At 39.4% G+C, this 21,062-nt stretch overlaps 3 protein-coding genes across 3 annotated transcripts in view; 2 read left to right on the top strand and 1 right to left on the bottom strand.

Moving 5' to 3' along the window:
* Nucleotides 1-19,000, top strand: part of LOC5570305 (cyclin-J) — a 57,566-nt gene extending 38,566 nt beyond the window's left edge. The window contains exon 4 of the mRNA XM_021848987.1: nucleotides 18,914-19,000. The gene's annotated coding sequence lies outside the window, so the exon portion shown is untranslated. The remainder of the gene's footprint in view (nucleotides 1-18,913) is intronic.
* On the top strand, nucleotides 42-18,046 carry LOC5568435 (polycomb group RING finger protein 3). The gene is made up of 4 exons (XM_001652217.2): nucleotides 42-305; nucleotides 414-566; nucleotides 17,204-17,490; nucleotides 17,555-18,046. The coding sequence occupies exons 1-4, from the start codon at nucleotides 200-202 to the stop codon at nucleotides 17,678-17,680; spliced, it is 672 nt and encodes a 223-aa protein (XP_001652267.1). The 5' UTR covers nucleotides 42-199; the 3' UTR covers nucleotides 17,681-18,046.
* LOC110677737 lies at nucleotides 578-1,141 on the bottom strand. The gene is made up of 2 exons (XM_021848990.1): nucleotides 841-1,141; nucleotides 578-783 (listed from the first exon to the last, which is right to left on the bottom strand). Exons 1-2 carry the CDS (start codon nucleotides 1,011-1,013, stop codon nucleotides 606-608), a joined length of 351 nt encoding a protein of 116 aa, XP_021704682.1. The 5' UTR covers nucleotides 1,014-1,141; the 3' UTR covers nucleotides 578-605.
* Nucleotides 19,001-21,062: the final 2,062 nt, after the last annotated feature.

The following is a 21,062-nucleotide window of genomic DNA, read 5'->3' as shown; positions in this document are numbered from 1 at the left end:
GCTGTCATTTTTGTTGTGGGCGAGGGAGGGAGGAGAACGTGATGCAGAAAGGGGAAAAGAAAGCATCTTCGGGGACCGACCGCAGAAAGTAAAAAGTGGTGTTGATGAGATGGATTATTTCGGAGAATTTTAGACGTATTTTAAGTATTTTAAAGCTAGGAATTGTGAATTTTAATGCGCCAGCCCATTCCGCGCGGCCATGGAGAGAAGGATCAAGCTAAAAACCCTCAACAAACACATTACTTGCGAAATTTGCAAAGGCTACTTCATCGATGCAACAACTGTCACTGAATGTCTTCATACGTGTAAGTATTGGGAAAATGATTACTCTTATTAATTTTTAGTTAATTCTTAAATACTACGGCGAGCCATTGTAATCGTGATTAATGTGCGCTATAATTGTGTATTTTTAGTTTGTAAAAGCTGCCTGGTGAAACACTTGGAGGAGAATAACACCTGTCCAACCTGCCAAAATGTCATCCATCAGTCCCATCCTCTGCAGTACATCAGCTTTGACCGCACAATGCAGGATATTGTTTACAAGCTGGTGCCGAATCTGATGGAAGGTGAGTAGTTCCGGTTCGGGAAGTGAGACTCCGCTTTCGTCAATAGTAAATTCGATCCTCGATGCCCAACATTTTGCCGATTGCACAAGCAAGCCATGACGGTTCCTCATACCTTCCGCTGGAGGAAGTTCCGAAGATGAGATTGTACAGCAAAATTGAGCCCAATATGAGCAGGATTCTTGCCCCAAGCCGGTGCAACTGATTGCTCTTGGTTCCTCTGAAAAAGGAAGTTTGGGTTCAACATCTGTTCGAAAGTTAATTAGAGCGAAGTTACCTTTTGACGTAAGCTCTGTAATACGGCTCATTTTGGTTGAAAGCTACCACCTTCCGGGAGATGCTATCGATGGCCGCACATTGCGTGTGCCGAATATCGACGATCGTGTTCCGTTCCATGCGTTCGTCTTCCATGATGGTTCCAGAATGACTATCAACTATTCCACGTGACATTTTGACAGTTTTTCCGGGACGTTATCGTAGTTGGCTTTGTGTGCCACAAAACAAACGATATCTTGGATCGATTTCATTCGAAAAATATGCACACCTGGTAAACTTAAATCGAATTCCAGGTTGCTTGTCGTGTAGCAAATACTGTGCAAGCACCATATCCTGCTTAAAAAAAAATTTGATTAACTTAAATAATTAAGTCCATGGCGGAATCCGAACTGTTCATTGGCAAAAATTGAATTTTCGTTGATGTGGGCCATCATTCTGTTCAAAATAACCTTTTCAAAATGTTTACTGATGGAGGAAAGCAAACTGATTGGACGATAGCTAAAACCTCCTGCAGGATTTTTGTCTGGTTTTAAAATTGGAACAACCTTAACATTTTTCCATTTGTAAGGAAAATATGCTAATGGAAAACATTTGTTGAATATATCAACAAAAATGATAAGCTACTTTCTAGAAGTTTCTTGATGAGGATGTAGAAAATTCCATCATCACCAGGAGCTTTCATATTTTCGATTTTTTTTAATAATATTTAGTTCTCATTTCTTCCAAATCAGTCTCACAGGTATTTTCGAGAACGTTCTCCTGATTGAGAATATTTTCGAAGTCCTGAGTAACTTGATTTTCAATTGGACTAATAAGTCCTAAATTAAAATGGAGCGCGCTTTCAAACTGCATAGCAAGGTTTTGAGCTTTTTCGCAATTAGTTAGTAATAATTTGTTTTCCTCTTTCAATGCCGGTATTGGCTCCTGAGGTTTTTTCAAAATTTTTGATAATTTCCAAAAAGGCTTAGAGCCAGGATCCAATTGAGAAATCTTATTTTCAAAATTTTTGTTTCTTAATTTGCAAAACGTTTCTTGATTTCTTTCTGCAAATCCTGTTATATAATTTTAATAGCAGGCTCGCGAGTGCGTTGAAATTGCCTTCTCCTCACGTTTTTAAGGCGGATCAAGAGTTTAAGATCATCGTCTATAATCACGGATTCAAATTTTACTTCACATTTTGGAATTGCTATGCTCCTGGCTTCAACAATGGAATTAGTTAAAGTTTCAAGAGCATTGTCAATATCAATTTTAATTTCTAAAGAAATGTTAACATCAAGATTGGAGTCAACATACGTTTTATATATATTCCAGTCGGCTCGTAAATAATTGAAAGTGGAGCTGATAGGATTGAGAATCGCTTCTTGGGATATTTGAAATGTAACAGGGACATGATCAGAATCAAAATCAGCATGAGTAATCAGTTGGCTACAAAGATGACTAGAGTCGGTTAAGACCAAATCAATCGTAGATGGATTTCTAGAAGAGGAAAAACATGTGGGGCTATCAGGGTATTGAATTGAGAAATATCCTGAAGAGCACTCATCAAATAAAATTCTGCCGTTGGAATTACTTTGAGAATTTTTCCATGACCAATGACAAACAATGTTGACTTATTGCGAGTCAATTTTCGCAAGTCAGTTTGGAGCAAATTAACTTGCTATCCAAAGCATTGAAAAGGCAAATAGGCAGCTATGAAAGTATATTTACCAAGCTGTGTTTCAACTGAAACACCTAAAGTTTCAGAAACTTTAGTTTTAAATGACAAAAACAGTTGGTGTTTTATTGACTGATTAACGAGAAACTTGCGACGATCGACGCGCCACCATATTTCATATAACGGAGGGTATTAGAACTAACTTGGAGGTGATGATTTCACAATTTGGAGGTTAAAATCACCTCAAAACACTAGCGATTTTGCGGTGGGATGTTGACGTTTGATCACGAATACGCTAATGAATGATGATTACAACTTCCCTACATGCCCCAGCAAGTCGATCATTACGATAAACAAAAAAGTTAGGATCTTTTTCAAGTTTGGATCCAGGTTTAAAAAATGTTTCAGTAATAACTGCTATATGCACGCTATGAGCTATAAGAAAATTAAACAGCTCGTCCTCTTTACCATTCAAGGAACGAGCATTGCAATTTGAAATATTTAAATTATTATTTATTGGATCCATTAGAAAAACGTAATATAATAACAATATGATTAGTAAATTTTCCCTCCCCTTGGTTATGCGACCTTGCCGCGAAGGGAGGGCATAATCCATTAGCCCATATGATGGAAACCAAAGGCGTAACCTGTAGTGGTGGTATCACATTTTGGCATTTTTTGCTTAAAGCCGCGTCATAATTCGTATGGCATAGACGCAATAATATCTCGGATGTGATCCAACGGACATTCTGCGTCATTGATAGAATTGATGCCCATTTCAAATAATTAATCTATTCGAAATGGACATTAATACTATTGGTGACGATCAGTTTGCCTTTTGCTATCCTGAATGATCCGTAGCCACTCTTACTTTTAGCTAGCTAGACACATCGTTATCATATTCGACGTAGGGAATATTACTCTGAGTAAAATTACTAATAGATTCACTGAGTAGAAATAAGTGGCGACAATCTTTTTTTAATATGGTTTTTACATTGCCATAATAAGAAATACCTCTTTTGTAACAACGGTATAAATAACATGATTCCAGCTTCATTTTCGCAAAATTTACAAGTAGAAAGTAGGCGTTCTGAAGCATTGCATTTGCCACCGAAAAGTGAATCTTGTAGGAGACTGTATTAGAAGCCTAAGGTAACTCTTAAATATTCACTATAAAATGACTATGGAAAGTAAGATGCTGAGATCATTAGGGTACACTTGCTAGTTTCGAGAAATTTTTGAACAGACAAGGAAAGTGTTTTTTTATGTAAGGATATATGAACGTAAAGACCTTAAATTAACTATAACTACTGCTAACCAGCCTAATTTTGTTAAGATTTGACGACAATTGATATTAAGACTCTAATCTCTATGTAAAAGCACTTAAATGACAAATTATTCAAAACTATTTCGACTAGACAGTATTAGGTATGCCACTACTACACTACTATTTCAAATAAATTTTGATGGAGCTGCTGATTTTCACAATGCTTCCGTTTCTCAGAAGTAAAGGTATGTGGGTATTTTTCAAAATCTACCACGTTACAATACGAATAATAAACAGTGTTCATGTGGGCACCATAGCCTAGTCCGTCTGAGTATTGGTCCTGGTAGAGGGGAAACTTGGCAAAAGCCAGACCGAGGGTTGACAAGTTAAGCTGTCAGGCAGCTCCAACTGAATACCACAAAAAAAAAAATGATTAGTAAATTTTACACCAACTTGGAGGCAGACATATCACTTGAAGGCGGAGTAGATATTACCTGTGGCGGCACGGTTTTTTCCTTGTTCGATACTCTACCAGGGAAATTCCGGAAACGATTGTTATCGTAAAGGATATTATCTTTCATCTGCCTGGCACGAGCGAAAGGGCAAGCCAAAAAATTGGTCTTATGATTACCTCCGCAATTCGAGGTGGTATTTTCCTTCACTTTCCTTGGCGTGAGAAGAACCTCCGCAAATCATGCATTTAGCATCCATGCGGCAATTTTTTGTACCATGACGCCACTTTTGGCACCGACGGCACTGAGTGGGGTTCTGGTAATTTCCTCCAGGTTTCAGGAAATGTTCCCATGTCACACGGACATCGAACATAAGTCTAGCTTTTTCTAAAGCTTTAATATTATTTAGATCGTTTTTGTTAAAGTGAACTAAATAATATTCTTGAGAAAGCCCTTTCCGAACAATGCCAGATTGGGTTCTCTTTTTCATAATGATTACTTGGACTGGGGAAAATCCAAGTAAATCATTAATTCCATTTTTAATCTCTTCAGGTGACTTATAATTACTTGAGAGACCTTTCAAGACGGCTTTGAACAAACGTTCAGTTATGTCGTCATAAGTAAAAAAATTGTGCTTCTTCTCTTCAAGATGTTTGAGAAGAAGACTCTTTAAGAGTTTCCGGCAAAACGCGACAATCTCCTTTCTTTGCGATTTGGAAGGAGACCTTGATTCCCCTAATGGAGTTCAAGATCTCCTGCCTAAATCCCCCAAATTCGGAACAACTGACCACGATAGGCGGCACTCTTTGCTTCCTCACTTGAATCAAAGAGCCTGGGCTAGAGGCTGCTTCGATTTGGTGTTCGGAAAATTTGTCTAGAGCATCGAACTGATTGCTCATTTCGAAACAATTTCATTTCATCCTTGGAAGAAAGTTCGCATTTCGGAGAAACGTCCTTTCTTCCATTCTTGCCAAGTTTAGTGACAGTTTTAAAACCCACTTTTTTGGAAGGAAGTTGTGAATTCAGAGATTCACCCTTCCATTTGTTTGTAGTTGCAACCATGTTTAGTGAATAAACGAAAAAAGACGAGAAAAATCGAAGGCACGGGTCCAAACAAGGATCGTAAAGGGATCAATAGTAGAAAAATAATACTGAAAAGTACTGTATAGTAGCACTGAAAAGTACTGTTTAATTGCTTTAGGTAGTTTTTTAAAAAACTTGCAAGAGCAGAGAGAATTCGTGTACGCACAGTACGAAGGTACGATGCGCACTGAAGCTGCACATATATTTCTGATATTTCTGGCGAAGTCCAGCCAGATGCTTGATTTTTTGCTTGAAACTATAGCTAATTTGCAATGCCCCGGGCAGAAGTGTTTGGTTGGCGTCTGAAAGGTTCCACTTTCCCGTCGCCTATAGCGCTCTTGCGAGGCCGAACTAGCTAATCGGCAGCCAGTAGTGATAGCTGGCGACTTTAATGCATGGGCAGTGGAGTGGGGTAGCCGCTGCACCAATCAAAGAGGCCAGCTATTGTTGGAATCCCTGGCCGCATTAAATGTAGAGCTGGCAAATGTGGGTACAGTGAGTACCTTCCGCAGAAATGGTGCAGAATCGATCATCGACGTGACGTTTTGTAGTCCTAACCTTTTAGGTACCATGAACTGGCGCGTTGATGACGGTTATACTCATAGCGATCATCAATCGATTCGCTATAGTATAATACCAGGCGGGCAGAAGGCAGCGCGATGTAACTCGACCCAAGCCCGAGGATGGAAAACAGCGCGCTTCGACGGCGAAGTATTCACTGAAGCCCTGAGGCGCGAACGAAACACTCTGGACCTAAACGGTGAAGAGCTAGTTGCTATGATATCACGAGCGTGTGATGCTTCCATGCCGAGAAAAGCCCCTCCTAGAGAGAACAGGCCGCCAGTGTATTGGTGGTGCGAATCAATTGCAAATCTTCGAGCAATCTGCCTTCGGGCTAGACGAAGAATGCAACGCGCACGCACAGAAGCACAAAGAGAGGAACGCGGTGCAGCATTCAGAGAGGCAAAGTTGGCTCTCAAAAAGGAAATCAAGAGTCGAAAACGGGCATGCTTTGAAAGTCTATGCGAGAGTGCCAATTCTAGTCCATGGGGTGACGCCTACAGAGTGGTAATGGCTAAGACCAAAGGAGCCATAGCGCCCCAAGAGAAATCGCCCGAGTTGCTGCGATCGATAATCGATGTACTCTTCGCGCACCATCCCATAAGCCCATGGCCCCCAGCGCCGTATGCGGCAGATGAAGGAGAAGAAGTGGCGAGAGTGACGAACGAAGAGCTGGCAGAAGTCGTGAAATCATTCGCGTCAAACAAGGCACCGGGACCCGATGGTATCCCGAATGTTGCCTTAAAAGCGGCAGTGAACACGGATCCGGACATGTTCAGAACCACGATGCAACGCTGCATTGATCAAGGAATCTTCCCGGATGTATGGAAGCGACAGAAATTGGTGCTACTACCAAAGGCGGGGAAACCACCAGGTGACCCGTCGGCGTATAGACCTATCTGTCTACTAGATACGACGGGCAAGTTATTGGAGAGGTTGATCCTCAACAGGCTAGTACCGTATACGGAGAGTGCGGACGGCCTGTCCAACAACCAGTTTGGATTCAGAAAAGGTAAATCTACTCTGGACGCCATCCAGTCGGTCGTTCAAACAGCTGAGGTGGCAATCGAGCATAAAAGGAGCGGCATCCGTTACTGCGCGGTTGTCACTCTGGATGTGAAGAATGCGTTCAACAGCGCAAGCTGGGAAGCAATAGCACACGCGCTTCACTGCCTCAAGGTACCGGTGCAGTTGTGTAAGCTTCTAGAAAGCTATTTTGATGGTAGGATTCTACTGTATGACACAGAGGAGGGGCAGAAAAGCGTTCGAATTACCGCGGGAGTACCTCAAGGTTCAATCCTGGGCCCGCTGTTATGGAATGCGATGTACGATGACGTACTGAGGCTGCCCCTTCCGACGGGTGTTAAGATTGTTGGCTTCGCCGACGATATCACCCTAGTGGTCTATGGTGAATCGATGGAGGCAGTAGAGTTGACAGCAGCGCACTCTATTTCCCTGGTTGAGGAATGGATGAAGTCTAGGAAACTAGGACTGGCCCGTCACAAGACTGAGGTGGTGGTGGTTAACAACCGCAGGTCCGAGCAACGGGCGCTTATCTCGGTAGGTGATTGCACCATAGAGTCCAAGCGATCCCTTAGGCATCTTGGGGTAATGATCGATGACAAGCTGAGCTTCGCTAGCCACGTTGAATATGCCTGTAAAAGGGCATCTACGGCTATAGCGGCGCTTTCGAGGATGATGTCTAACAGCTCTGCTGTAATTGCCAGCAAACGCAAGCTGCTGGCAAGCGTGGCGCTATCCATACTAAGGTATGGAGGACCAATCTGGTCAAAAGCGCTTAGAACGAACAGAAACCTAAAGCGGTTGGAAAGCACGTACAGGATAATGTGCTTAAGAGTAGCAAGTGCATACCGGACGGTATCTAAAGAGGCCGTGTGCATCATAGCCGGGATGACGCCCATCGGGCTCATCATCAAGGAAGATGTTCAATGCTTCAACCAAAGGGGTACCAGAGGAGTCCGCGACACGTGTAAAGAGGAAACGCTCAGAAGCTGGCAGCAGGAATGGGATAACTCCACTAAGGGTAGATGGACCCATCGACTAATACCAAATGTGTCAGATTGGTATGGTAGAAGCCATGGGGAAGTGAACTTCCACCTGACGCAGTTTCTGTCAGGACATGGTTGCTATAGACAGTACCTGTATAGGTTCGGGCACTCAGAATCTCCTGCGTGCCCCAATTGTGCTGGTGTAGAGGAAACAGCGGAGCATGTCGTGTTCGATTGCCCCCGTTTCATTGTTGTGAGAGGTCGCATGCTCACTACATGCGGAGGGGACACGTCCCCCGACAATATTATAGAGAGAATGTGTGCGGATGCCGAGTGCTGGAATGCAGTAACTACGGCTGTCACTCACATTATATTAAAATTGCAGCGTCTATGGCGCGCCGACCAAGAGTTGGCTGCAGAGGATTAGCCCTGCCGAGGCTGGTCCCTTGTAACATTGTTTAAGTCGGCTAGGAGAAGCAGTTTGCCTAGGCTACTTCTGCTACACGTGTTGTGCTATATGCACTGGTCCCTTCCCGAAGAAATACCGTAAGGTGGTTCCGGGGAGATGAGGGTCTGAGTCCAAGGGTCATGTCGATGCACTGTTCACCACTTGAGCAATTCTAAATGAATTGCTCATGCACAGTGCATAGGCCGGTTTTAGCGGGTCGTCGTTGGTGCGTCATCCCCGCATTCCCTGAGTTATCTTCTCAGGGGATCTGTTTGCAGATTTCGCCCTTGTAAAAAACAAAAAAAAAACAAAAAAAAAAATAGCGCTCTTGCGGGGATGATTTCAGACCACTTCTTTTTTCAAATCGTTGAACACGGAAAGCAATAAAAATAACGATTCTTAGCTTTTTTTGCTACTGCACGTTGTGAAAGATATGGTTTTTCAAAAGCCATGTAAAAAATTCCGTTGCGTATCTTCTGCTTTTCCGATTCTTTTTCAAAATTTTATTGGAACTTTTCAATTGAGCTTAAGAAATAAAGCTATTCAAAATTCCAATCGTTTCACATTAAAATCAGAAAAGTTCTAGCTATTTTCGAGTGTTGCAATTTTAGCGTGGATAGCCTTTACCGAAACATATTTACTATAAAGACTGAGTTTTGATAATTTGAAATTACGCTATGCAAGGCCATCATGGCTATCAAAACAAATGATGGGTTACTACTAGTTGTAGCTTTTGAGCTTAGCTTTGTTTTGAACTACCAAAATCAGGCGTTTAACTATTTGATGTAAAGAAATCATAATAATAATATTACTTATCTTTCAATTCCCGATGAAAAGTGCATTTACAATAGCGTTGGACAAGTTCGATCAAAACATCGAGGTAACTGAATCGATTCAAATTTGAACTGTTGAATCGATTTATCGATGCGATCGAATCCCTTACATCGATGTTTTTGTATTGATTTGTTTTTATTTTTTTAAATTATGAATATAAGTGCTTCAAATGAATTGGCATTCGATTTGTATTTGTATTTGTATTGAAGATTCATCCGACATCATGGTCTTAATGAATAAAATTAAAACTAAACTAAACTAAGTATCAACTCTTGGACAACACTTAACAGGATACATTAGATCTGGCGATTGCGTAACCGATTTTTGAAGGTATTAGTTGAAATGTTAAAATCGAACAAATTGTAATTATCTTGGAATCTCCGGCTTATCTGTCAATGGGATTATTGGATCCATACATAGTTCGCCTCGGTGGTTGATACAGTAGTTGTCTAGAACGCAGCACACGTTGAGGAGCGTAGGTATATATTAAGCTGGCGAAGTAATACTGGGCTGTCTAAGACGGCTTGGTTAATCTTTCGCCTCTCATCTAGCGTCTCGATACCCAGCAGTGCGCATCGATGCTCGTAGGGCGGTAGCCGTAATGGGTCAGGTATCAGAAGGCCGGCTCCAAAGGCACGTTCCCCTCCCACATCTTTAACATTATCCACACGATTTAGTATAGTACCATTAAATGGCATAATTGTACAAAACAGGACTTTTCGTTCTACGAAAGGATATGATGCAGCACTTAGACACACTAATACTCAAATGATTCAACGTACACCAACTCACGAAGAGGTCCAACTGTTCTTGCAACTGGCAGCAATCATTGATGCTTCTTACTATGAGATAGATTTTCAAGTCATCTGCGTAGAACAACAAGTAACAGTTCGAAAGTACATGGGACACATCATTGAAAAACAGGACAAACAACAGTGGCCCCAAATTACTCCCTTGGGGTACACCACAATGCGGAGTGAATGGAGCTGATATGGCTGTTTCAATCTTAACGAGTAATTGACGATCGGTTAGATAGGAATACAGCCAACTGAAAATTCTCGAAGAAGCACCCAAACGGTTCAACTTTGCCAAGAGAATACTGTGATCAACTGTATCAAATGCGGCCTTTATATCTGTATAAATACTGTCGACCTGTCCCCCTTTATCCATTTCTTTGATGCAGAATGACGTATACTCGCATAGATTTGAGATTACTGACCGTTGTGGGATGAATCCATGCTGATTCTGTGAAATGTATGTTTTACAGGCTTGCAAAAAAATAAAACATCATTCATTATTATCTCGAAGCATTTCGATCCAGCTGGAAGAGAGGTTATTCCACGATAGTTCGATACTTCCGTTCTACTGCCATTCTTGAAGATTGTTCGCATATAAGACATTTTCCATGCTTTAGAGAACTGCTGACATCGGAGAGAGAGGTTGAATAAAGCCTTTAGAGGAGCAATTAACACCGCCTTGCAATGTTTCAAAATGCATGCAGGCGATATAGATGGTTTTAGCTTCTTCAATGCCTCCTCCACCATCATATAGCTAACTTCGAAGATGTCAACATCGATAATATCAGTAGGTAACGATTGTGACGCAGCATCGGGATCCGCTTGAGATTGAGACGATGTCTCGAAGACACTCGCAAACCATGATGCAAAAAGCTCGCATTTGTCCTCGGCCGAGGAAGCAGAGTGACCATTCAAGCTCAAAAATGATTTCGCTTTGAGTTGACAAAACTCCAGAAGTGCTTTGGATGTCTTCGTAAATTATCCTGAACACGCCTTACATATTTACCGTAGAGGTATCGATTGTAGTAACGATAACTGCGGCTATCTCGATTAAATGCCAGCTTATTGCAATCGTTGTTTCTTTTTGAAAATCGTCTCTGCATCTTGGATTGATTCCGTCGGAGATACAACAAGCGTGCATTAGACCTCGCAGGTTTGCGTCGCGGCATTGCTAACGGTACACAGTGCGTTAAACATTCGTGTAGTTTCCCATTGAAGATGCTCACCGCATTATCCACATTGTTGCATTGAGAGACAGTTGACCAGTCCACTCTCGAAAGCAAAACGTTTAGTGTTTCGTAGTCCACTTTACCAAAGTCGCGAACTTCTTCATCACTAACTTCTACGAAAGGAACTATTGTCGGAGATCTTACTGTGAGTACAAAGGCTGGGTGATGCGGGTCAATATCCACTATCGGCTGACAGGTTTCATCGACTGAACTGCAATCTGTGATTTTCAATATCTTTGAAATAAATCACCACTCTTGAAATTTTTATACATCTTACAATCATAGAATTTCCGTCCTGTGACGTCTTTGAAGATAGTTTGGTTTCCTGTATCTTCTTAAGTAGACGTTGAACTAAAATTCAGAAAAAATTAGATTCTCGCTCCAGTTCACTTTTTGGATTGCATTTGGGACCCATAACAACTACGCACAATTTTAGCTCGATTGATGAAATTATATTTTAGCGCCAGCCGTTCAAAGTTTGTATGGGATTTACTATGGGAAAACTAACTTTTGCCAAGAAAAGTATCCAGAGGTCGCCACACTGTCAGGACTAATATTTTTTTATCTTTTCGCTACACGGGAAAAAATTATGTGGTAAAAATGACTATTCTAGCTGACTACGCCCATTCTTGAAACTACCATGCAATTTCAGACCAATTTACTATGTTTACGGTACATCCCACCACATTACTGGTACATTTGACAGCAATAATTTACAACAATCTGATTTCGACTACAGACATGGTAAAATCAAGCGCCTTTCTGGTCTGCTGAAAATTGCCGGTGCGAGCGCTTAAGTTAACCCCCTAATATGGTAGTTTTTACCGCACAATTTTTTTGCGTGTAACTTTTTTACTAGCAGGGCTGGTAGCAAGTCACTTTTTAGTGACTTGGTCACTTTTTTCGACCTGGTCACTAAAAGTCACTATTTCCAACAAAAAGTCACTAAAGTCACTTTTTTTCAGGAAAATGGTCACTAAAGTCACTTTTTCGTGATCTGATGATAATAAAATTCAAGACTAAATTAGCTTTTCAAACTCAAACAACTAGAAACAGATATTTGTTATTGTAAAGACAATAATAGCGTGATTTTGAAATCAAAGTGTCAAGATTCTTGACTCAAAAAAAAAAGTAGAGACTCCTGGCCAGTGTTGATAGACTCAAACTCCAATCACAATTCGCAAATCTCACGCTTGAGATATTGGTGAATATCACTCAATCAACTCAAACCGTAAAAAATGATTCAGTTGCAAAACTTGTGAAACCCGAATGTTGTTGTTTACGTTAGAAAGGATTACTATAATTCTACCAGACTAACAAGAAATTATTGCCGTGTGTGTGTGTGTGAGTAAACTGTGGAAATATGAGACAATGAGTCAAAAAGATGAGCCAACTCATCCATGATTTTTTGACTGCTGAGTTGCGTGATTGACAACTCACGCATGAAAAATTTCAAGCGTGTTTTATAAGAAATTGACTTTTTCACAACACTGCTCCTAGCTAACTATATTATTATTGAATCTTTAGTCCAGCCCAAGGCTGGTTCATCCCCGCTCTCCTGGCTAACTTTTTGGAAGAATTCAAGTGAATATTCCGACATTTCCGATGGAAAATTTGAAAATTTCCTGGGAAAAGCTTTGGAGAACATTCTGGCAAAACTTAGAAAGCAACATTGGGATGAATTTGTTGTCTGGAATATTTTATTGAATTTTCGCAAAACCCAGGAGCAATATCTGATCTGAGTAATCTACGGCTATAAAAGAAACCCAAAACCAGACTCTAAAAAAACATCATCAAAACTCCTCCGGAGGATAAGCCATAGATGGCTAGGAATAACAACCAAAATAAATTCAAAGAGTTTGTCATAAACTCGTCCATGACTTAAAGTACTATTTTTGCTGGAAATCTGACATCAAATCAGAAATACCAACAACTAACAATATACGTTTCCACTAACCCTTGACACTGTTTTTTACACGACTTTGGTCAACTATTACTAAACAAAAAAAAAAGTTTCTATAAGGAGAGACAGAACATTGTTGGGCGATAATAATTAACCACTAGTGTTATCAGTATATCAGTGGCTATTCTCTAACGTCAAATATGTGCTTTCTATCGTTTACTGTTTGCTTTATAATTTAAATTTGCAAAATTAGTTATTTCAGGGTCGTAGATCAGATAATAACGTGAGTTTACAAGTCGCCACTGAGTAATGTGATTATTTTCAATAATTCATTTATTGAAATGTTCAGTTGAAATTCTAATTCTTCGACATTTATATAATTTGATTTTTTCTCGATTTCGTTTAAAATCCATTGTGTTCTGCAGTTATTGTTTATTTGGATTCTTTATTTTACAGAAATTCTGCCACAAATTTAGCATGAATTTCTATTTTTCTTTCGTTTTTGATATTTGAATTCTGTCAGGATTTTTTTCAAAATGTTCTGAAATTTATTCTCGCTTTTCGTCATAATTTTGTCTACAACCAAACATTTTCCCTCGATTTATTCCACAGCTTTGTTAAGAAAAGCTTTAATTAATTCATTTTGCATCCCTACTTCAAAATCTTGCCAGTAAGTTCCTTATGTACAGGAATTTTGCTAAGAATTCTAACACGAGTTTGTTTACCAACGTTCATGTATTTTATTTTATTTTTTGACGTAAATCAGAAATCTAAAATAGTTACCTTATTTAAGCTAATGTTCGTCTTGTAAAAAATGATAAAATGAATCTCAAAAATGATAATTTCCGGTGTTATTGTGAATGCGCATTAAGTAAGTGTTTCTACATGTGTGACCTTGTTTCATCCCTACCTTGAACTGATTTGGTTCAGAGGACTCTTCATTTTTATGAACAAAATTCAAAGGATTAAGTATTGAAATACTTTAATTGGGCATCTTGATGATTTACTTAGGCACCTGTGGCTTTTGTCTGCCAAATAATCTGAAACTCAGTAGTGAGATGCACCTAAGATGATTATAAACCAAAGCCAAATTTCGAATTTTCAAGAGCACGAGTCTAGAGAACCAAACAGCGCTCTGAGCTGAAATTTTGATCGTTTGATCATCACCAGAATATAACCAATCCATCAAATTTTCAACGCGAACGCTTGTCAGGTTCTCTAGATCTTAGAACTTGAACTTAAAAATTCGTATTATAATCACCCTAAGGGCCATTTTGTTGATAAATATAGTTTAAGTAGTATTCAAATTAAGCCCCTGTCGTGCCAAGATTAGGATCGGTTTTATTAGCACAATAACCCACCTGTTTTCTATGGTAGCTTCAAAGCTTCATCGATTATAGTATGTCATAATTTTCAGAATGAGATTCTACATGGTTTAGAACAATCTAGTAATCAACTGATTGTTCTTGAAGTGAAACTATTGACAAATAATTAAATTACTATTGAAAAAAAAAACAATGAAAATATTTAACCCGATTTAAAAAAAAATGTTTAAGGGAATTTCATAGGAACGATGTTTGATATAAAAATAGTCAATTAAAGTCGTGGGAAAAAAGGGTTAAGAACCGGGAAAATTTTTTAAAATATACCGGGAAAACCGGGAAAAAAGCGGGAATTTCAAAATCGAAATTTGGTGGCCACCCTGCTGTTACATGTCTCCCTTGAAAATCAAACTCTCTTGAGAAGGTTCTATACCTCCGAATTTTTGCCAACCGAATTATAACTCCGAATTTCATTAACCCGAGTGTCATCACCCTGAACGCACTATTACACTGAATGCTATTGTTCCGAATATATAATTAAGGTAAAAAGGTGTAATACGCCCCCCCTTAAGGAAAAACTGCTCTATCGCAGTATCAAATGCATCACTCCTAAAGTTCTTTATGTCAATGGGTTGCTCATTTAGTTGGTCATGCTCTGCATGCAACTTTCTCTTTCCAGGTTGCTTCTAAAAAGTGTACTAGATGTTTTTTTGTAAACCGTCCCAATGTTTACATTTCAAAACAACCCGGGCAATATGCCCCTCCCATAGAAAAAAGGTCCCCAGCGTTGTAGAAATGTTTCCAAGGAGAATTCCACCTCTTGCTAAGCTTAAAGGGGTCCATTAGCAGTCGTCTTCCGGTAAAAGTTTTTGCAATAAGTACAATAGTAAAGGAAGGGCTTCATTGGCGGCATGGCTTGCTTATCGAACGCATAATTTTACGCCGAAAACCTGATTTTCGATATTTTTAGAATTTCTATTGATTGTTTATACTTCTCAAAGAACATATATGCGCAACATCATTTATTCGCGAATAGTTAAGAAATGTAATCATATTTACGTGTAAAAGAAGCCTCAATCCCGTGAAACTTCAGGGGGGCGTATTGCCCCGGTAGGGCGTATTACACCGAGTTACCCTACCTTGCATGACATTGTCCCGTGATAATGGAATTCGAAGTAATGCCATTCTAGAAACTGGAACTTGCGGAGATGGTCTTCGGGTATTCGGGGTAATGGAATTCAAAGCCCCTTGATAGTATTTTGAAAAGCCCCTTGATAATTTTGAAAAGATATATAAAATATGATAAAAACAGAGTTGTTCATGGATTTAACGTAAATCCCAGTTTTGATGACCGGAAAATCGTAAATTGTTCAGTGGCCCTGTTGATAACCTGCTGGTCTACCTACCACAATATGATTTCAATCCTACACAAACTGAAGATCTCCATGTAAATTTTTATTTGTTTTCGATCGCAGACTGTGCTTGTGAAGTAAAGACTCACCAGCTGCTATGACTCATCACAAACGAAAATACTTTGGCAGCTATACAAAGTTTTCCAAATTGACAAAGACAAATATTCAAAATTAAGCTCTGTAAATGCAACAATTTTGAACTCTATTAAACAAAATAAAACGGATGTTCTAAACTTTGCATTTCTTCCATTTGTATCGCTGCTTTCTACGTTGTTAATTTTATTTTTTTCCATACACTGCTACCCATAACCGAAAACTTATATTCCTTGACGTATACTTCGCTTCGATGTACAACAGGGAACAATCAATTGCATGTAATATAATCTAAATTGTGAGTACATGGGTTCACCAAACTAGCCAGAATATTGTGCTACAGAACTAATTTGGTTACATGATGAAATTAGCTCCGTAATACCTTAAAACACTTGAGCCCATGGGAAATCAGTTGATTGTGAAATACTTTGGTGGCATATAAGTACAATGTGCCATTGAAAACATTTGAATATGCTCAAAGGTATAAGAATGCCTAACTAATCTAGTTAAAATTAGTGTTTTACACTTCCAAAAGGACGTAACCATTTTTTTTTATCTTCTCATTCAAAACTCATGCCAGAAGTTACAAATAACTGTATAAACCAATTTTGATTCAAATTTTAATATTATATCTATTCTGATAATCACGGCCAATGAAAACTCGTTTAAATATCTCAGATTTCCTTTGAATTAGTTGACTTACACATTCAAAAGGGCGTAACTTCAAAACGGGCCCTACGATTTTTTTTAAATTTTGCCCAGACATGCAGCTTAGCTATAGAAATCGACTGGTGAGCACAGATTTGATGGAGATTTTTTTTTTCTGATAATAACGGTCAGGGGAGCACCGTGGTGTTCTACGTCACGATCTCTCCCTATCTCAATGGTCCCTTCGATATCGAAATGTGGAGAGAGAATTTCTAAAGAAATGTTTCAAATTCGCTTTATTATCACGTTTTTCATGATTTGCCGGGAAATGAAAATTTTATCTCCCGTTTCCCGGGAATTCGAATCCCGGGAAATTTGGAAACTCTAGTTCTATGAGCACTTGCACAGTTAGTAGCTGCGAACTTTCTTTGCAAATTGGCCAGTTTTGCGTTTTTACATCGTGTGACAAGCACAAAGATCATATACGCTTAAAAGTTACACTTAAATGATTCTGGCCATTTTGGAATGGAATACATCCCTTCAGCATGGTCTTGCTGAATAACTACGCATTTATCGGCTATTTGGGCTCCAAATCCGTGATACTTCAAGCAATCTTCCTTAATCCCTGACGTTACCGCTACCCTTTTTGCAGATGAGATGCGGAGAGAGCGCGAATTCTACAAATCACGCAACCTGCCGTGCCCGAAGGATATGCCCCAGCAGCAGCAGGACAGCGACGACAAGGCAAACGAACAGGCACACCAGGAGGCGGACTACCACCGCCAGGACGAGCAGGTTAACGTGTGCCTTGACTGTATTAGCAATAATCTGCGGCACCTCAAGCGGCGCTTCATTCGCTGCAGCTCGCAGGCGACCATCACCCATTTGAAGAAATTCTTAGCTAAGAAGGTGCTCAACGGTATCGAAAGATACAAAGATGTAAGTAGACTGGATTCGTGTGATACGAATATGGTGATTTTATAATGCGATTAACCATTTACAGATCGATATATTGTGCAATGATGAACTGCTGGGCAAAGATCATACGCTGAAATTCGTCTACGTCACGAGGTGGCGCTTCAAAGACCCACCATTAAGACTACAGTATCGACCGCGAGTGGATATATAAATTTATTATTTCTGTAATTCATTTATGAAAGTTAAACCAATTTTACGCTAGTAGAAGGTAGTCTAAGTAATCATCCTCCAATCCTTATCATTTTCATGGAAATAATAAGAGGGATGCAACCATTGGGATGTCCATAGATGTTGGATTTTTTTTATGCGCTCTCTCCAATCTGTGAGCGAATAGGAGGGGCGATTTCTTACAAAGATAATCATTCTTGAACACGGGTTGCATCAATCGACTAATGAAATCGGTTTTATTCAAAATGAAACAGTAGATCTTCAGAGAGTGTTTTATAATCAATAAGCAGAGAAAGAGATTGACAATTATGATGTATAACGTAGAATAAAGAACGAAGGATACTTATTACGCCGAGTGGGTGTTTGATTTTATCCGAAAGTTACTGTCTCTGTAGAAAATGTCTCTATTACAGTGCAGTGTAAAAAGGTGGCCTCGGATTACGTGAAATCTGAAGTAATCGTACAGTTTACGAAGAAAAGTAGCCACAGGCTAATGCGTGAGTCTTCGCAATACCGTGGTGAACACTCATGGTATCCTTCGTCGGTAAAAACCTGGCTGGTTCAGGTGAGGCATGGTGTACAACGGTTCAGAAATTAACCTTGTGGATGACTCAGACTAAATGGTAACAGTGCAACTTACAGAACTGGTCGTCAACGTGGCGTAGTTAGCTACACGTTCACATTATAAAAGAATGGGTTCGATTCTCAAGCTCTTCCAGCAGAAAACAAGCTTTTTTTGTTAAGGGGGCAGGATCCGTCATTGATTTCTGAATTTTCAGAAGCAGTTTTTTCGTTCAAAATCAAGAAAATTTACAGGAAAATGTGTTCACTGTATTCCATTCTCCAACCTAAACACAGTGAACATATTTTCATCGAATATTTTTTAGTTATGAACAGAAAAACTGCTATTGAAGTTTCGATGATGACGATGATTACGATGACGGAGCGTCGATCGTTAAGCTGCTTGAAAATAACAAGAGCCTAGCCGTCAACAATTGCCCTTGTTTTGGACGAACGTGTTCTTATGAACACGGATAACAATGCAATCGATCTACGGTAATGTACAATGGGCTAGTAGCAGATCTTTTCACCCATTTTTACCATTTTAATGCAAGTATGTACCTAAAAAGCCTCTATTTTTAATGGAAGGATTCTAATGTCTCTATTTTAGCTAAAATTGTCTCTAAAGCTACTTTTTTCCTTACTCTGCTTGCAGTGAACGCTGGTGCAAAATTCTAAAGGCTTCAGAGAAATCTTCAGATACTGATAATAAATCTTTGAGCTCTTCAGTGGAATACCTGTAAGTATATGAAAACTAAATTTATTACTATAGCATTTAATTCCACTAGAGTGTGTATCCTTAGATAGAAATGCGTATTTCGACCTCAACTGTAAGGCCGTCTTCAGTGTCGTGTCCAAGAGTTCTTTCAGAGATTCTTGGGAGAATAAATGAGGCACAAAAAATGATCTCCAAAAATTCATTTCAAATCGGATACTTATCAAATTTTCAGGGATTTAAAAACCATATGTTAGCTATATTTTGGCATAATTTATTCATGAAATTTCCTTCCCCAAGCTGAATGCTCGTACATTTTTCTTAATAATGCTCATGATATCTTGGGCGAGGTTTTGCCCATCTTTCTTACAAAATTTCTCCTAGTTTTTCTTCAAAACTTCATCGTTTTTCTAAATGTTTTTCTGCTTGTCTTCAAATTCAAATTCTTCTTCATTACCGCCTAAAACTGGTGTATTTGGCGGGTTCGCCTTCATCTGGACCACATTAAACCCTTCGCTTCGTACCGCTTCTACAAGCATTCCTCTCAATAAATCTTCCCGTTTATGGTGCCGGTTGTAATGATCGGCTTACTGTACCGTTCGCACTCGCAGATACCCTGCCACAACAGGTTCTTCTTCGCGAATTTGTCTATCTTTTTCTTCCAGAACTTCAACGGAACCTCCATGCTGGACGTACCGACAAAAAACTCGAGGCCGGGGATTTGTTTGGTGCCCGCCTTATCTTCCGCGCCGCTCGATGGTCTTTGTCTCTTGGAACATCTTCACAACGCGGGACACGGTGGAACACGGTGCTCCCCTGACCGTTATTATCAGAAAAAAATCTCCATCAAATCTGTGCTCACCAGTCGTTTTCTATAGCTAAGCTGCATGTCTGGGCAAAATTTCAAAAAAATCGTAGGGCCCGTTTTGAAGTTACGCCCTTTTGATTGTATAAGTCCACAAATTCAAAGGAATATATACACAGAAAAAAATCCGTTCTCGTATCCGTGAACAGCAGGCGTGAACTCTTCAACAAGCAAAAATACACCGTGAACTAAATCATGTATACGAGAACATTCATGGTAGTTCACGGTGTACTTTTGACAGTTCACGTTTTCCAGAACGCTTTTTCGAGCGTGTATATTATATATTTCAACGGATTTTCATTGGCCATGATTATCAGAAGGAATAAACCATCAAAATCTGGTCCAAAGTAAGTGTTTTTAGTCAATTGTAACCTCTGGGCGAAGTTTTGAATAAGAAGATCGTCGAAATTTTGAGTTACGCCCTTTTTGAAAAGTAAGTATTGAAATCACCAATTTCAAATAGATTAATTAGGCATTCTAATACCGGTAAGCATGTTCAAATGTTTTCAATGACACATTGCACTCACATGCCGTCAACATCTTTCACAATGGAACAATTTTTGATAGGCTCAAGCGATAGAAGGCATTACGGAGCCAAGGTTATATTGTTATTATTAGTCATAAAATATTGTTATAACCCAATTAGCTGCTCTTGGCTATTCTGGCTAACTTTGTACTGCCCTAGAACTTAAACCTCAATTGCTGAGAAATGCACTATTGGCCAAACTGTGGCACTCTAGACCACTAACAATACTTTTGTGTGCCCTGGATCCTGAAATACAATAGTGAAAGAATTGTATAAATGAATCAACCCATTCTCAAGCCAACTCGTGAAGAGTAAGTATCAATACTTGAAATACGTTTAAAAAAAGAAGAAATATTCAGTATTGCTTGGATTTATTTATTTTAATATCATAGCACTAGCAGAGCTTAATTCCACATGTCTTCCATAAAAGTCAATACTCAAATCAAACCTCTCTTGAAAATATTCCACCCCATAACCACGAGTTTCATTTCCCCGAATGTCATTAACACAAGATTCATCACCATAAACGCACCAATGCTATTATCCCGAATTTATATTTACTTTGAATGACATTGCCCTGTGATAATGGAATTCGAAGTAAAGCCATTCTAGAAACTGGAACTCGAGGTTATGCTCTTCAGGTTCATGATTTTTTTTTCCTGTGTTGGGTGTATAATCACTGCGACCATTTGTTTGAT

The sequence above is a fragment of the Aedes aegypti genome, chromosome 3 (genome assembly GCF_002204515.2).
Source record: "Aedes aegypti strain LVP_AGWG chromosome 3, AaegL5.0 Primary Assembly, whole genome shotgun sequence".
Lineage (NCBI taxonomy): Eukaryota > Metazoa > Arthropoda > Insecta > Diptera > Culicidae > Aedes > Aedes aegypti.
This window is presented reverse-complemented; position numbering and strand designations above follow the sequence as displayed.

Excerpts from the sequence above, each read along its gene's own strand:
- LOC5568435 (XM_001652217.2), top strand. The coding sequence starts at position 200 with ATGGAGAGAAGGATCAAGCTAAAAACCCTCAACAAACACATTACTTGC. Across the intron at positions 306-413 it reads CACTGAATGTCTTCATACGT|TTTGTAAAAGCTGCCTGGTG; the intron begins GTAAGTATTGGG and ends GTGTATTTTTAG. Across the intron at positions 17,491-17,554 it reads GTATCGAAAGATACAAAGAT|ATCGATATATTGTGCAATGA; the intron begins GTAAGTAGACTG and ends AACCATTTACAG.
- LOC110677737 (XM_021848990.1), bottom strand. The coding sequence starts at position 1,013 with ATGTCACGTGGAATAGTTGATAGTCATTCTGGAACCATCATGGAAGAC. Across the intron at positions 784-840 it reads TACAGAGCTTACGTCAAAAG|AGGAACCAAGAGCAATCAGT; the intron begins GTAACTTCGCTC and ends TTCCTTTTTCAG.